This window comes from Oncorhynchus mykiss, chromosome 10 (assembly GCF_013265735.2).
Source record: "Oncorhynchus mykiss isolate Arlee chromosome 10, USDA_OmykA_1.1, whole genome shotgun sequence".
Taxonomy (NCBI): domain Eukaryota; kingdom Metazoa; phylum Chordata; class Actinopteri; order Salmoniformes; family Salmonidae; genus Oncorhynchus; species Oncorhynchus mykiss.
In genome coordinates, this window is record NC_048574.1 from 9,659,389 (window position 1) to 9,676,345 (window position 16,957).

A 16,957-nucleotide genomic window follows, 5' to 3' on the forward strand; every position below is an offset into this window, starting at 1 on the left:
GCACACACAGTGAGGCGAAGACTTTTGGAGGATGGCCTGGTGTCAAGAAGGGCAGCAAAGAAGCCACTTCTCTCCAGGAAAAACATCAGGGACAGACTGATATTCTGACTGATTTGATTTGATATTCTGCAAAAGGTACAGGGATTGGACTGCTGAGGACTGGGGTAAAGTCATTTTCTCTGATAAATCCCCTTTCCGATTGGCTGGGGCATCCGGAAAAAAGCTTGTCCGGAGAAGACAAGGTGAGAGCTACCATCAGTCCTGTATAATGCCAACAGTAAAGCATCCTGATACCATTCATGTGTGGGGTTGCTTCTCAGCCAAGGGAGTGGACTCACTCACAATTTTGCCTAAGAACACAGCCATGAATAAAGAATGGTATCAACACATCCTCCGAGAGCAACTTCTCCCAACCATCCAGGAACAGTTTGGTGACGAACAATGCCCTTTCCAGCATGATGGAGCACCTTGCCATAAGGCAAAAGTGATAACTAAGTGGCTCGGGGAACAAAACATCGATATTTTGGGTCCATGGCCAGGAAACTCCCCACACCTTAATCCCATTGAAAACTTGTGGTCAATCCTCAAGAGGCGGGTGGACAAACAAAACCCCACAAATTCTGACAAACTCCAAGCATTGATTATGCAAGAATGGGCTGCCATCGGTCAGGATGTGGCCCAGAAGTTAATTGACAGAATGCCAGGGCAGATTGCAGAGGTCTTGAAAAAGAAGGGTCCACACTGCAAATATTGACTCTTTGCATCAACTTCATGTAATTGTCAATAGAAGCCTTTGACACTTGAAATGCTTGTAATTATACTTCAGTATTCCATAGTAACATCTGACAAAAATATCTGAAGACACTGAAGCAGCAAACTTTGAAAATGAATGTGTCATTCTCAAAACTTTTGGCCACGACTGAATGTGGTGGTCTTTGACACAGAAATATACTGTGCATATTTCTGTGTTTTATCAGCAGAGGCATATAATGTGATATTATTGAATTTATGTCATAAAGCTAGAAAATAAAAATAAATCACAGCCACACTTTTATTGTGATGACTAAAATGTAGAGTCCGACATTAGAAAATCCTTTGTAAGGTTTGTGAACAAATAGTAGTGGGAGGGGGGGGGGGGGGGGGGGGGGGGGGGGTCATCTTCAATACCGTTCCAGACTTATGCCTCACTTTATAGCATGTCAAACAGCAAAAGAGATAACAAAAGCAAATAACACAGGAAAAAAATTGGAACAGGTCTCCCACAAAGGACTAATTTACAAAACCACTGAGCCACATGAACGTCAGACACAGAGGGGTTTAAAAAGCAAACTGGAAGAAAAATAAAATCCTTGAGTAATCCACTTATTGCATTCTGGATGAGAGAAAACAGGATGTGTGGAGGGAGTCGAGGATTCTGTCCCTCCTGAAGGATTCTGTTCTGTAGGACGGGACCAAAGCCAGGTCAGAATGGACCTCAATACCAGTGTCTGTCTATAAGCTTGAATGAACATGAAGGGTGACGACGGAATGTTGTGGACAAGAGGGGGATTGGGGATAGTTGGGGGGCTACTGGTCCGTTGGCATGTCTCTGTCTGTTTCTGCTTTAGAGGGTTGCCCCGGCGATGGGGTGTGGGGGGGTCGGGACATGGGGGCAATCCCATGTGCCATAGCCAGGTTTCCTGCAACAATTCCCTCCACTGCAGCACCTGCCCCTGTCAGGCCTCCTGCTGTCACTCCCACTAGGCCAGTAGGGAACCTGTGGATCAGGGGGTGGAGTCAGAAGAATTACAACAGCTTTCTAAGGTCATAGAACACAAGCCCGATTCAAATCAATACCTGGAGTTGTCTAACTGTAATGTATATATAACCTACATGTGCTTAAGTCTAGTCGTACCTGTAAGCTGCAGCTCCGTTCTGTTCTGAGTGCACGGCCCCATGGTCCACACCAGGCCACTGGGGTGTTGCCATCAGATACTCCTTGTTCACACAGTTCTTCAGACTGTCAGGGATGCGGCCTGTCAGGAAAACCATCACAACAGTGAAGCTAACTGATCAAATGATCAATGACAACTCTTGAAAAGGTTCTTTGTGCGGTAATACAAACTATAGCACTAAAATGGTAAAGACTACTGTGCCAAGTATCACATGGCTAGACGGTTGTTCACTCTGCACGCCTGGTGTATTTGTGCCTATAAATATTCTGTCATACACCCTGAGGCTTGCATTACTCTATACCTGTGATGGCCCGGCGCACTTCTCTAGCTGCCTCCTCCCGAGCCTCAAGGGACGCCTGCTCACTGTACCAGGATGTGTGGGGGGTGCAAATCAGATTGGGAGCGTCCTTCAGTGGGCCCTGAGAGAAGCTGGAGAGAAACAGATTTAAGAGAGTGTACAAGGTGGAGTTTACACAGAGAATCACAACTTTTAAAACAGTTACTGTTTTCAAGTCTTAAATGGCTGGGCTATAAGTCGGAGGAGGCTGGGAGGAAGCTGACCTGAAGGGCTCCGTCTCATGTACGTCCAAGGCCGCACCCCGTATCCTTCCCTCTTTCAGTGCCTGGGCCAGGGCCTTCTCATCCACCAGGCCCCCTCGCGCCGTGTTCACCAAAAATGCCCCCTGGCGCATCTGCACAGAGATCACAGTCAGAGGGAATGGGATAGATATCGCAAAGCAAGCCATGCAGACAACAATAACCAAAACGCATGGTCTCATTATTGGGGTGAACGGAGATACACTCAAGACTCGAGGTTATGAGGGGTGACTTGTTCATGGAGTTTGAAAGTGAAATCAATGATAATGGGGGTGTTGTGGGTGGCACACACCTGTGTATGTGTGTCTATCTTATACCTGTTTAATGGTGAAGTCGTTGATGAGGTGATGGTTGTGCTCGTTGAGGCTGCAGTGCAGTGACACACAATCAGAGTGAATGAGAAGGTCCTGCAGGGTGGCCATTCTCTGCAGGCCCAGAGAGCGTTCCACTCCGTCTGGCAGGTAGGGGTCGTAGAATATCACACTGAAGCCAAAGGCCTTGGCTCGCAGCGCTACAGCCTGGCCCACTCGCCCTGCGGAACAAACACAGACACTCTATGCTCAGACTGGAGGACGGAATAGGGGAGAGAGGAACCGCTCACTAACTCTGAGAAACCTAAAATGATTTACATTAAATATACACTGAAATGACCCGTGAGGCCACCCATTATAATTACTATAAAAAGGGTTGAGCGTGAAAAACTCAGCGGCGTTGCAATTCTTGAAATAAACCGGAGCACCTGGCACCTACTGCCGTACCCTTTTCAAAGGCACTTCAATCTTTTGTCTTGCCCATTCCCCATCTGAATGGCATCATCCATGTCTCAATTGTCTCAAGGCTTAAAAATCATTTTTTAACCTGTCTCCACCCTTCATCTACACTGATTGAAAATAATTTAACAAGTGACATCGAGAAGGGATCATAGCTTTCACCTGGATTCACATGGTCCGTCTATGTCACGGAAAGAGCAGGTGTCCTTAATGTTTTCTATGTACCACATCCTTTGTGACTACACTTGCAGAGAGCCCATGCTAAGACAAGACCCATTTCCGTCCTCACCCAGGCCTATGATACCCAGCGTCTCTCCCCGGATGCGGGCAGCGCCGCTGGCCACCTCCCTGATCTGCTCCACGCTGGAAGCCCTGGTGCCCTCTCTCATAGCCTGGTGCATCCAGGTGACGCGGCGGTAAAGGTTCAGGATCAGACACATGGAGGTGTCCGCTGTCTCCTCCACTGACGTGGCAGGCACATTACACACAGCTATACCTGAGGGGGACAGAGCACAAAGGAGACAGTGGTTAGTTCTCATATATATTAAGGTGGATGGATGGGTCGACGGGAGGGGTGTAATGGGTCGACTGGAGGGGTGTAATGGGTCGACTGGAGGGGTGTAATAGGTCGACGGGAGGGGTGTAATGGGTCGACTGGAGGGGTGTAATAGGTCGACTGGAGGGGTGTAATAGGTCGACTGGAGGGGTAGGAGAAGCAAAGTAATGATCCAGTAGCCAACCTAGTTCAGCCGCGGCCTTGATGTCCACATTGTCAAAGCCACTGCCTATTCGCACGATGATCCGCAGGCCCTTGAACTTGTCGAGGTCGTCCCGCGAGAGAGTGATGGTGTGGTACATCAGGGCGCCCACTGCTTCATTCAGCACCTGAAGCACCAGGGAGAGAATGGGTGAGTAGTAGGGCGGGGAATTACCACAATACTTTGGTGCCGATTCTATATGTAGAGTGCGCAATTCTATACAGTTGAAGTCAGAAGTTTACATACACCTTAGCCAACTACATTTAAACTCAGTTTTTCCACAATTCCTGACATTTAATCCTAGTAAAAATTACAGTTAGGATCACCACTTGATTTTAAGAATGTGAAATGTCAGAATAATAGCAGAGAGAATGATTCATTTCAGCTTTTATTCCTTTCATCACATTCCCAGTGGGTCAAAAGTTTACATATACTCAATTAGTATTTGGTAGCATTGCCTTTTTTTTTTTTTTTTTTTTAACCTTTATTTAACCAGGCAAGTCAGTTAAGAACAAATTCTTATTTTCAATGACGGCCTAGGAACAGTGGGTTAACTGCCTGTTCAGGGGCAGAACGACAGATTTGTACCTTGTCAGCTCGGGGGTTTGAACTTGCAACCTTCCAGTTACTAGTCCAACGCTCTAACCACTAGGCTACCCTGCCGCCCCTTTAAATTGTTTAACTTGGGTCAAACGTTTCAGTTAGCCTTCCACAATAAGTTGAGTGAATTTTGGCCCATTCCTCCTGACAGAGCTGCTGTAACTGAGTCAGGTTTGTATGCCTCCTTGCTCGCACACGCTTTTTCAGTCCTGCCCACAAATGTTCTATAGGATTGAGGTCAGGGCACTCCAATACTTTGACTTTGTTGTCCGTAAGCCATTTTCCACAACTATGGAAGTGGGCTTGGGGTCATTGTCCATTTGGAAGACCCATTTGCGACCAAGTTTTAACTTCCTGACTGATGTCTTCAGATGTTGCTTCAATATATCCACGTAATTTTCCTTCCTCATACGCCATCTATTTTGTGAAGTGCACCAGTCCCTCCTGCAGCAAAGCACCCCCACAACATGATGCTGCCACCACCATGCTTCAGGGATGGGATGGTGTTCTTTGGCATGCAAGCCTCCCCCTTTTTCCTCCAAACATAACGATGGTCATTATGGCCAAACAGTTCTATTTTTGTTTCATCAGACCAGAGAACATTTCTCCAAAAAGTACCATCTTTGTCCCCATGTGCAGTTGCAAACCATATGGCTTTTTTTTTTTCAGGTGGTTTTGGAGCAGTGGCTTCTTCCTTGCTGAGCGGCCTTTCAGGTTATGTCGATATAGAACTCGTTTTACTGTGGTTATAGATAATTTTGTACCCGTTTCCTCCAGCATCTTCACAAGGTCCTTTGCTGTTGTTCTGGGATTGATTTGCACTTTTCTCACCAAAATACGTTCATCTCTAGGAGACAGAACGAGTCTCCTTCCTGGGCGGTATGACGGCTGCATGGTCCCATGGTGTTTGTACAGATGAACGTGGTACCTTCAGGCGTTTGGAAATGTATCCCAAAGATGAATTATTTCTGAGGTCTTCAATGTTTATTTCTGAAGTCTTGGCTGATATCTTTTGATTTTCCCATGATGTCAAGCAATGAGGCACTGCGTTTGAAGGTAGGCCTTGAAATACATCCACAGGTACACCTCCAATTGACTCAAATGATGTCAATTAGCCTATTAGAAGCTTCTGAAGAAGCCATCACAAAATTTTCTGGAATTTTCCAAGCTGTTTAAAGGCACAGTCAACTTAGTGCATGTAAACTTCTAACCCACTGGAATTGTGATACAGTGAATTGTAGTGTATGTAAACTTCCAACTTCAACTTTATGTAGAGTGATTCCATATGTATAGTGCGCGATTCCATATGCATAGTGTGATTCCATATGCATAGTGTGATTCCATATGTATAGTGCGCGATTCCATATGCATAGTGTGATTCCATATGCATAGTGCGATTCCATATGTATAGTGTGATTCCATATGTATAGTGTGATTCCATATGTATAGTGTCATTCTATATGTAGTGTGATTCTATATGTAGTGTGATTCCATATGTATAGTGTGATTCTATATGTAGTGATTCCATATGTATAGTGTGATTCCATATGTATAGTGTGATTCTATATGTAGTGATTCCATATGTATAGTGTGATTCTATATGTAGTGTGATTCTATATGTAGTGTGATTCCATATGTATAGTGTGATTCTATATGTAGTGATTCCATATGTATAGTGTGATTCCATATGTATAGTGTGATTCTATATGTAGTGTGATTCCATATGTATAGTGTGATTCTATATGTAGTGATTCCATATGTATAGTGTGATTCCATATGTATAGTGTGATTCTATATGTAGTGTGATTCTATATGTATAGTGTGATTCTATATGTAGTGTGATTCTATATGTAGTGTGATTCTATATGTAGTGTGATTCTATATGTAGTGTGATTCTATATGTATAGTGTGATTCTATATGTAGTGTGATTCTATATGTAGTGTGATTCTATATGTATAGTGTGATTCTATATGTAGTGTGATTCTATATGTATAGTGATTCTATGTAGTGTGATTCTATGTAGTGTGATTCTATATGTAGTGTGATTCTATATGTAGTGTGATTCTATATGTAGTGTGATTCTATATGTAGTGTGATTCTATGTAGTGTGATTCTATATGTAGTGTGATTCTATATGTAGTGTGATTCCATATGTATAGTGTGATTCCATATGTAGTGTGATTCTATATGTAGTGTGATTCTATATGTAGTGTGATTCTATATGTATAGTGTGATTCTATATGTAGTGTGATTCTATGTAGTGTGATTCTATATGTAGTGTGATTCCATATGTAGTGTGATTCTATATGTAGTGTGATTCTATATGTAGTGTGATTCTATATGTAGTGTGATTCCATATGTATAGTGTGATTCCATATGTATAGTGTGATTCTATATGTAGTGTGATTCTATGTAGTGTGATTCTATATGTAGTGTGATTCTATATGTATAGTGTGATTCTATATGTAGTGTGATTCTATGTAGTGTGATTCTATATGTATAGTGTGATTCTATATGTATAGTGTGATTCTATATGTAGTGTGATTATATGTAGTGTGATTCTATATGTAGTGTGATTCTATATGTAGTGTGATTCCATATGTAGTGTGATTCCATATGTATAGTGTGATTCCATATGTATAGTGTGATTCTATATGTAGTGTGATTCTATGTAGTGTGATTCTATATGTAGTGTGATTCTATATGTAGTGTGATTCTATATGTATAGTGTGATTCTATATGTAGTGTGATTCTATATGTATAGTGTGATTCTATATGTATAGTGTGATTCTATATGTATAGTGTGATTCTATATGTAGTGTGATTCTATATGTAGTGTGATTCTATATGTAGTGTGATTCTATATGTATAGTGTGATTCTATATGTAGTGTGATTCTATATGTAGTGTGATTCTATATGTAGTGTGATTCTATATGTATAGTGTGATTCTATATGTAGTGTGATTCTATATGTAGTGTGATTCTATATGTAGTGTGATTCTATATGTAATGTGATTCTATGTGTAATGTGATTCTATATGTAGTGTGATTCGATAGTGATTTTATTGCGATTTTATGTTCCAAACATATTGCTCACTATACGTCTGCTGCAGAGGGACCAGAGAGACACATGAGAAAACAGGTTTTGATCAGTCATGGAAATAAAAGTGCTGAAAACATATTGGCTCCCTATTTAAAAAGACGGAGAACAAGCTACAGAAGGAAAAATACTGGAGAGTTGGTGCAGGTACAGCCAACTAGCGCAAAAATAATATTGCGATAGTCAAAACGATACGATATCGTAAAAAATAATATCCGATATGTGACTGTATCGATCTCTCCCCCCCCCCAATCACTGGTGAGTGTTCAGAAGAAGCTATTGAATCGATATCCTTATTCTACCATTGCAATAAAAGAGCAGAGACTTTCTCTAACTCTATCGAGTTGGAATTAAAGCCCACCACAAAAATAGCAGACGTGTTCACGATGCAGACATTTCCCTCGCTATAAAGTGCAAACGGATACTTAGAGGAGAACCAGATAGTTAGAGGTTGGTTACCTTCTCGTGGATCTCCTGGGTGGACTGGGCATCACAGAAGGCCACCGTGGCCACGTCCTTCAGGACAGGCATCTCCACGGTGCAGTCGCGACCATCCAACAGTGCCACTAGGGGGCGCGGGTGCATCGGCCCATTCAAAATCGGGGGGCGAATGCCTATACAGATCAACATAAAATGGACAAGACTTAAAAATAAATTTTTAAAAACACTCTTTGGATCTTTATCCAGGGTTTATCACTTGTGTCCTTTCTAACGGATCAATCAGATAGACCTACTATATGATCACATTGATCTGTCATACAATTCAATCAGATAGACCTACTACATGATCACATTTCACATTGATCTATCTGATTGAATTGTATGACAGTTAGGCCTACTACATGATCACATTGATCTATCTGTCACACAATTCCATTTATATCAAACTTCCAGTATAAAAAATAAAACCATTAAAAAAAGTATATTACAAATAGCCTATTAAAAGACAGACAGGGCTTAGACTCTTGTGGACTAAGGTAACAGCCTATACAAATACACTGAATAACAGATTCACTACATGGAACAGTCCCCCCTCCAAAAAAAATAAAGGAAGTTTGTTCTGAAGTGTCTGTCCTATAAACAGAGATAAGAACGAACAGGAAACACATTTTTTATTTATTTTGTATTTATTTAACCCTTTATTTTTGGCACTAAACAGCCTCCATATATACTTCCATACATTTTTTCAACTGGTCCTGGGAGACCTTTGGAGGAATCTCATGACGGCCTACCCCGGCCCTAACCTGGACGACGCTGGGCCAATTGTGCGCCGCACTATGGGACTCCCGATCACGGCCGGTTGTGATACAGCCCGGGATCGAACCAGGGTCTGTAGTGACGCCTCTAGCACTGACATGCAGTGCTGTACACCGCTGCCCCAGTCGGGAGACGTCTGTCCATAATAAAGCACTGCTCTGTCTTCTCAACAACACTATCAACAAGGCAGGTCCTACAGGCCCTAGTTTCTACCTTCTTAACACTACTATCAACAAGGCAGGTCCTACAGGCTCTAGTTTTGTCACACCTGGACTACTGTTCAGTCGTGTGGTCAGGTGCCACAAAGAGGGACTTAGGAAAATTGCAATTGGCTCAGAACAGGGCAGCACGGCTGGCCCTTGGATGTAGACAGAGAGCTAATATCAATAATATGCATGTCAATCTCTCCTGGCTCAAAGTGGGAGGAGAGATAGACTTCATCACTTCTTGTATTTATGAGAGGTACAGCCCCCCCACCTACAGGGCAGACTCCTCCAGCCCCCCCCACCTACAGGGCAGACTCCTCCAGCCCCCCCACCAACAGGGCAGACTCCTCCAGCCCCCCCCACCAACAGGGCAGACTCCTCCACCCCCCCCCCCACCAACAGGGCAGACTCCTCCAGCCCCCCCCACCAACAGCGCAGACTCCTCCAGCCCCCCCCACCAACAGGGCAGACTCCTCCAACCCCCACAACAGGGCAGACTCCTCCAGCCCCCATAACAGGGCAGACTCCTCCAGCCCCCACCACAGGGCAGACTCCTCCAACCCCCATAACAGGGCAGACTCCTCCAACAGAAGGGTGGGATTGGAGGCACAGGCTTCTTTTGAGTTATTATAACCATCATTTCCCCTGCCCTTCTGCAACGATACACAGTCTACCCTATCATCATAAAGCTCACACATCTCATAAATAAACATCAATTAGAGAGAAACCTAAATAAGCAAAGATAGATATGGCTCATAGTTGGGATATACATACTGCATTAACTGTTGTCAATGCAGTATGTATGTGATATTGATACAGTGCCTTCAGAAAGTATTCACACCCCTTGTTACAGCCTGAATTTAAAATTAATTACATTGAGATTGAGTCAGAATATCCCATAATGTCAATGTGGAATTATGTTTTTAGATTATTTTTTTTTACAAATTAATTTAAAATAAGTATTCAACCCCCTTGTTATGGCAAGACTAAATAAGTTCAGGAGTAATAATTGCTTATCAAATCACAACTTGCATAGACTCACTCTGTGTGCAACAATAGTGTTTAAAGTGATCTTTGAATGACTACCTCATCTCTGTACCCCACATATACAGATAATTGTAAGGTCCCTCATTCGAGCAGTGAATTTCAAACACAAAGATCAGGGAGGTTTTCCAATGCCTCACAAAGAAGGACACCCATTGGTAGATCTGTTTTATTTTTAAAGCTCATGTAGAATATCCCTTTGGGCATGGTGAAGTTATTAAATTACACTTTGGATGGTGTATCAATATACTCAGTCACTACATAGATACAGGCCTCCTTCCCAACTCAGTTGCCGGAGAGGAAGGAAACCGATCATGAAATTTCACAATGTGGCCAATGGTGACTTTAAAACAGTTAAGAGTTTAATGGCTGTGATAGGAGAAAATAGAGGATGGATCAACAAGATTGTACACAATACTAACCTAAATGACAGAGAGAAAAGGAAGCATGTACGGAATAAACATATTCCAAAACAAGCATTTTGTTTGCAATTAGGCACAACTGAAAAAAATGTGGCAAAGAAATGAACTTTAATGTCCTGAATACAAAGTGTTATGTTTGGGGCAAATCCAACAACACATGACTGAGTATCAAGCATGGTGGTGGCTGCATCATGTTATGGGTATGCTTGTCATCGGCAAGGGCTAGATCGTTTTTTAGGATATAAAGAAACTGAATAGAGCTAAGCAGAGGCAAAAACATAGTAGTGTAGCACGGTATACCAGTACCATGGGACAAAAACGTCATGCTACTTAATATTTTAGTATACAATTTTTATAAAGTCAGTTTTGTTTACAGATGTAGTTGAATTCAAGTAACAGCCACTAGTCTCTTGTATGAGCAGGTCCAATGATATCCACGTCGCTTTCATGCCCATAGCACGTGTGGAAGTTGTAATCAGCCCTCACCTGGTTCTCTTCATCCGCATATATATATATATATATATATATATATATATATATATATATATATATATATATATATATAGCCGTGATGGTGAGCTGGGATGCAGAACATGATGACTCTTTTGTTGTTTATTTTATTGATTAAACTAGGCAAGTCAGTTAAGAACAAATTCTTATTTTTACAATGGCCTACCCCAGCCAAACCCTCCCCTACTAACCCGGACGACCCTGGGCCAATTGTGTGCCACCCTATGGGACTCCTGATCACGGCCGGCGGTTGTAAAAACAGCCCGGGATTGAACCAGTCTGTAGTGACGTCTCTAGCACTGAGATGCAGTGCCTTAGACCACTGCGCCACTCGGGAACCTTAGATATGTTAGATGTTCACATTGGAGCAGCGCGCAGAACCTTACAAAATAGTGCAGGTTTGAAACTGCAGTAAAAAAAAATGCAGTAACTGCAATCAACTGTGGTATTTTAAACACTGTAATTTCAGAATAACTGCAATGTTCTGCAAACTTACTGCAGTAAAAATAACTTATTTGCACCATACTGAAGTTACACTGCACTCTAACTGCAGTCTTTTTTCGTATGAGGAGCTAGCGATGTCGATCAATTGTATAATTTCATCGCCTGTTATAACCAAGAGCCCAGTCTGAGTAGACTTTGCAAGTTCACCATAAGTTCAGCCTGAAATCAAACCAGGGTCTGTAGTGACACCTCTAGCACTGAGATGCAGTGCCTTAGACCGCTGAGCCACTTGTACTATTGCATGTGAAATAGCACAAATACAAGCACCCACCAAATTATTATTAGGGCAGAGAATGCCAACCCACTCCAATAGTGAAATTCTAAAACCTTGATGCCAAAGTCCCCAGTAGAGACAACTGCAAACACAAATAGCCTAAAACGAACAAGCTCATTCATAAGAGATAACATTACCATAGCCCCCCCCACCCCAAAAAACAAGTTAGTTGACCCTCCCCCAAGAACTATGAGAGATTACATGCGTTTAGCAATTAACACATTGATGTGTGGACTTTTTCAATCTTAATGGTGTGTTGTATTGACAGTGACACCAACAATTGGGCAACAGTGTATGGACAGTAGCCCAACCGGACAATACAAAGTGTAGCAACTAAAGCGAGAGAGTGTCACATGACCCTCACTATTTTTTTTTTTTTTTTTTTTTTTTAAAGGCACACAAGGGGCCTTGTGGACCTAAGATTTCTTCAGAGCTAAGGATAGTCATAGAGCAGCCTAGAGACATTGATGGCACTTAAAAGAAATCAACATGAGAATTCGATCCTCAAAGCAACAGCACTACACACACTGACCACACCACTCATTGTGACTGTCAATAGCTTCCTTTGATAGAGATAGATATCTATATACACACACACACAGTACTGCTTAGTGCTCTATCGCCCAAAAGATTCCTTCATTCATCTTTTTTTTTAAAGACAAGTTATGGACAAAGAAATTGCTTTTTGGCTCTTTCTAATCTGATCCAGAACATGAGAAACATAGCAGTAACAAGGAGCTAGCATGACAAAAATCTTCACAGGGGATAGAAGCAGAATTAGAAAACACACTGCATAGCAAAAGGAGTGTTCAACAAACCTACAAAAATGACCTACATCTTTCTGGACAAAAAGAACGAAGACATGAATTCAAATTAACCTAAGGAAGGACAAGAAAGGCACATTCGACAAGGAAAGAGAGCGGAGCTGGCAACACACATGCACCATATGGTCTGGCAGAGTGTATGACCATGTGACTGTGTGACCGTGTGTGTGTGTGTGTGTGTGTGAGTAGAACGCCTGGTCCGACCAGCAGCAGGGCCATGCACACAATGCTATTCATTCAGCGCTCATTCATTCTCCCCCGTCCGCCTGCCACTCTGTGGGTGTAAATAAGCGAGCTCGCAGGGAGGGGTGGGGGATAATGCTGCAGTACCCCACCCTACCCCCTGCCACACAGGCTCCAGAGCACTCTCACACACACACAATACTATAGAAGACCAAGGACAAAAATGCACCGGGATGGCGAATCACCTATATAAATCATACAAAACAAAATAGCAGATTTGTACTCCTCTGTCCTATCGATCTAACCCCGCCTCCTCCTCCTCTCCTTCCTTCCTTCCTTCCTTCCCTCTCGCTATCGCGCTGTAGGAAAACAAAAGAGAAGACATTCATCATCCTAACCTTGCATGCTGCAGTTGACCAGCCTTTCTTCTTCTCCTTCTCCACTTACAGTTACTGTCAGAATGCTTTCGCTTGGCACAATCCCAGGCAAACTCTCTCCTCCTTCAACCTACCCCTTGCTCCAATCAGAGGGAGGAACAATTCAGCCATAGCCAACCAAAACTGAGCTTATTAGCATTGAGAGGCTAGGTTGGGTAGTGTGCAGTAGAGGCAATTTCCATGTTGTTTTTTAAAGAGAAATGTGAGCCAGTGTGGTGCATTGCTCGCTGGAAAAACAACTAAAAAGGTAAATGATTATGGCCAGTCTATTCAAATAAAATATTTTTAGAATATCAAATTCAGAAAGCACATACTAATTCACTAATATAACAAATTAATGAAATTGTAAAATTATCAAAACGCCACTACGTGCAACATTGATTTGACTGGTCAACAGTAGCTAAGGAACTGACTGTATAGGCTGCTACTTGATACTAGATTCACATTAACTGATGCATAAATAGCAAAAAACTATTGTGGGAAAAAAATATTTTAAAACATAGCCAATTAAACCCCTTGAATGATTTTTATAAATTGTAAATAAACACGAGTACAGGATTACAATCATCCCTGTCAACTAAAAATCCTACTATCCCAAAAATATCTCTGTGCATATTATTCCAGTGGATGCTCATTATGGAAGATGAGGCTATAGTGGGACCTCCGCAGCAAACCCAGCAGTCACCTGCACCACTGTAACAGAGACTGTATCCCTGCCACAGCAGACCTGGGGTTCGAACACGTCACAAATGCATTCATCATCATTACCGGTACAGTTGGGCAGCCTAGTGGTTAGAGCGTTGGACTAGTAATCGAAAGGTTGCAAAATCGAATCCCCGAGCTGACAAGGTAAAAATCTATCGTTCTGCCCCTGAACAAAGAAGTTAACAAAGAAGTAGGCCTTCATTGAAAATAAGAATTTGTTCTTAACTGACTTGCCTAATTAAATAAAAATAAAAATAAATAAATAAAAAAACACTAGTTCAATCTCAGAAAGGTGACCTCACTGCGCAATACAAGTTTAGCCATCCACTTGCAGTCAAATCACTGTCAGGAAGAGCTGAATGGCCATTCACATTGAGTTCCGCAATTATAAACCGAGAGTTCAATTAAGTTAAATGGGAAAATTCTAAAAATCGTAATCCTTTGCCAGATCTTTCAGACCTGTCAGCATCCTCTGGGCACTGGACAAAGCAAATGGTCATTATTTTATTATATCTATGTAACTCAAATGACTAAGAGTGCAACTGGAACAAATGTGCCTTTCAGAAATCACATTCCTGACAGTCCTGACAGGTAATATATCTTTTTTTTAAATGCCCATTTGCACTCTACCTATCCAGCGGCGAGAGAACACCGACACCAACAGATAGCCATAGAAATGAATAAAATTGTGTTAATACAGTGTTAATACAGCAGTATTTGAACTGCGCCCTTAAGTGACTGGTGTATCAGCAGAAATTCTGTAGGTAGCACATTAACCGTAGAAATAACAACTACATTATAGAAGTTAAATCAATTATTATTTGTATTATTATTATGAAGGGATGGAGGCATAAAGTTTGACAGTGGCATGAGCCAAAGTCAAGCCAATGGTGCAAGTGAGGGGTTCATCAGTGTGTGTGCGCGCGCGCGACTGTCCTAGAAGCAGGTGTGTGATGCAAGGAAAACAGTGCAATGCACTGCATACAAATATACAAGATATAGCCTGCTGTTTGTTATCAGTGTAATCTAAACTGCCAGTAATAACTTCACAAAGGCAACAGGAAGTAAGTAGGTCCACAGGCACCCTCCCTCTTTGGCTGTTTATGGAATTAGATCTGTTATTGACTCCGTTATTTGACAACCCTTCCCAACACAGATTAGACAGGAGTATAACACTTTGAAATGTTATTGTCACATACACTGTGAAATGCAATGAAATGTGTTGTTTTACAGGGTCAGCCATAATTGTATCAGGGACAGAATGGGATTAGTTATAAATATATTTGGTCGTACGGCGCTATATGGCACTGTCTGACATAATGAAGTCAAGCACAGATGTATTGTGTCCATCACCTATGTATGTCTACGGTCCATCGGGCCAATGTTTGTCATTTCCCATTCTATATTGGAGAAAATATGAAAATGTCCAAGAATCCTTAGATTGCAAAGCCGTTAACTACAAAAGTTTGTACACGTGCATTGTCAGTCTCTAACATGATAATCGGGGGAAAGTATGTTAATACTGACCTTCACAAATGCGGTCAAGCCTCTGTCGCTTGACTTTATGCTTATCCATGAGAGCCATCGGCGTTCTTCACCCCAGCCAAAGCACAAACAAAATCAGACCAAAGCTGAGCCACACAAGGCAAATGTCAGAGTCAAACACCTCCCAAGGAACAAGTATATGCCCCGGTGAAAACCTGTAAATAAAATTAACGTTTTAATATCTACATGACTGGTTTACCTACTAAACGTTTCCTAGCTACCATGCCTAAAAGTGTAGCCACACGACTAGTTGTGTGGATAATAAAGTTGTTGACTTGGAATTACATATAGTTTTAATCTAGCTAAACGCTAGCTAGCGTCACTTTGAAGGCTAGCACCGCTGGCCAGAGACAATATTGTAGTTTACACCACAGCCGGTTATCACGCTAGCTAGCTAACATTCGTTTATTTTCCCAACTTTCACACTGCACTGACTTTAGTTAACTTTAGTTAAGAAATAATAAAAAATAAACAATTCATTTGAAGCGCCAGTTTATAGCTAGCTAGCTAAATTACCCACGCAATGTGCACAGTAGTTAGCTAGCTAGCTGGCTAAATGTTGCTAGTTAGCTAAAAAAAAAAAAAAAACTAGTCTGCCAATTCAAAGTCGGTAGACAATATTCGTGTGGCTAACATGGCTAGCTAGTTAGCTTATCTACAATCACGCAAACGTGATACAGAGTTGCACGAAAAGAGGCCTGTTTTACAAAGCTAACACAGCTACTGTAGCTAGTTAATACTAATAGCTAACGCCACTGATGGTAATTTACAAGCAAATCAACACACGTTTAGGCGGCGTAAAACTATTTTTGCTTCAACAGAATAATACCAAGAAGACGACTACGGAGCAGTAACGTTAGCTGTTGGATCAGATCACAGCACTACTAAAGTGGCTAGCTAAGGTTATTGGTTCATTACCAAGTACTGCAGGTTCTGTTAATCTCGGTCTTGTGGGGGTCAATATGAGTTTACGTCTTCCCACTTAACGGATCGTCATGAATCCAAACAGTTTGTTCAGATGAGTCAGGTGACGGACGAGTCGGTGTCACAAAATAATGAGAAGTCTTGATAAACCACTGTTAGTGGAGTGTGGCGCCTTCACGTAACACAGGAGGTATTGCAGACCAGACCAGACCTGCACACTGACCATCCGACCCCCGATTTCTCAGGGACCACATTTGAGCTTGATGAGGTTTCTTTCAAGATGGCAAAGGTCATAATGTATTCTTAACCACAGGTATACTACTACTTCCCTTTATTGTACAATAATAATAACTACAGCACCA

General features: G+C 42.1%; 1 protein-coding gene across 4 annotated transcripts; it reads right to left on the bottom strand.

The window, feature by feature from the left end:
• Positions 1 to 840: 840 nt before the first annotated feature.
• LOC110533392 (C-terminal-binding protein 1) lies at positions 841 to 16,802 on the bottom strand. 4 transcript variants are annotated; one of them, XM_021617540.2, is made up of 10 exons: positions 16,590 to 16,802; positions 15,654 to 15,718; positions 8,220 to 8,374; positions 4,042 to 4,186; positions 3,591 to 3,797; positions 2,849 to 3,063; positions 2,496 to 2,626; positions 2,236 to 2,363; positions 1,895 to 2,015; positions 841 to 1,756 (listed from the first exon to the last, which is right to left on the bottom strand). In XM_021617540.2, the coding sequence occupies exons 2-10, from the start codon at positions 15,709 to 15,711 to the stop codon at positions 1,567 to 1,569; spliced, it is 1,350 nt and encodes a 449-aa protein (XP_021473215.1). In that variant the 5' UTR covers positions 15,712 to 15,718; positions 16,590 to 16,802; the 3' UTR covers positions 841 to 1,566. The 4 variants fall into 4 exon arrangements, with proteins under 4 accessions (XP_021473215.1, XP_021473214.1, XP_021473217.1 ...); XM_021617539.2 differs by having other exon boundaries at positions 15,654 to 15,826; positions 16,590 to 16,800; XM_021617542.2 differs by lacking the exon at positions 15,654 to 15,718 and having other exon boundaries at positions 16,590 to 16,801.
• Between the last annotated feature and the right edge of the window lie 155 nt (positions 16,803 to 16,957).

Bases quoted from the DNA above. Each gene is read 5' to 3' on its own strand.
- LOC110533392 (XM_021617540.2), bottom strand. From the start codon at position 15,711: ATGGCTCTCATGGATAAGCATAAAGTCAAGCGACAGAGGCTTGACCGC. The intron at 3,798-4,041 runs GTTGGCTACTGG...TGTCCCCCTCAG, and splicing joins CAAGGCCGCGGCTGAACTAG to GTATAGCTGTGTGTAATGTG. The intron at 2,627-2,848 runs GTATAAGATAGA...ATCTCTGTGCAG, and splicing joins ACGACTTCACCATTAAACAG to ATGCGCCAGGGGGCATTTTT.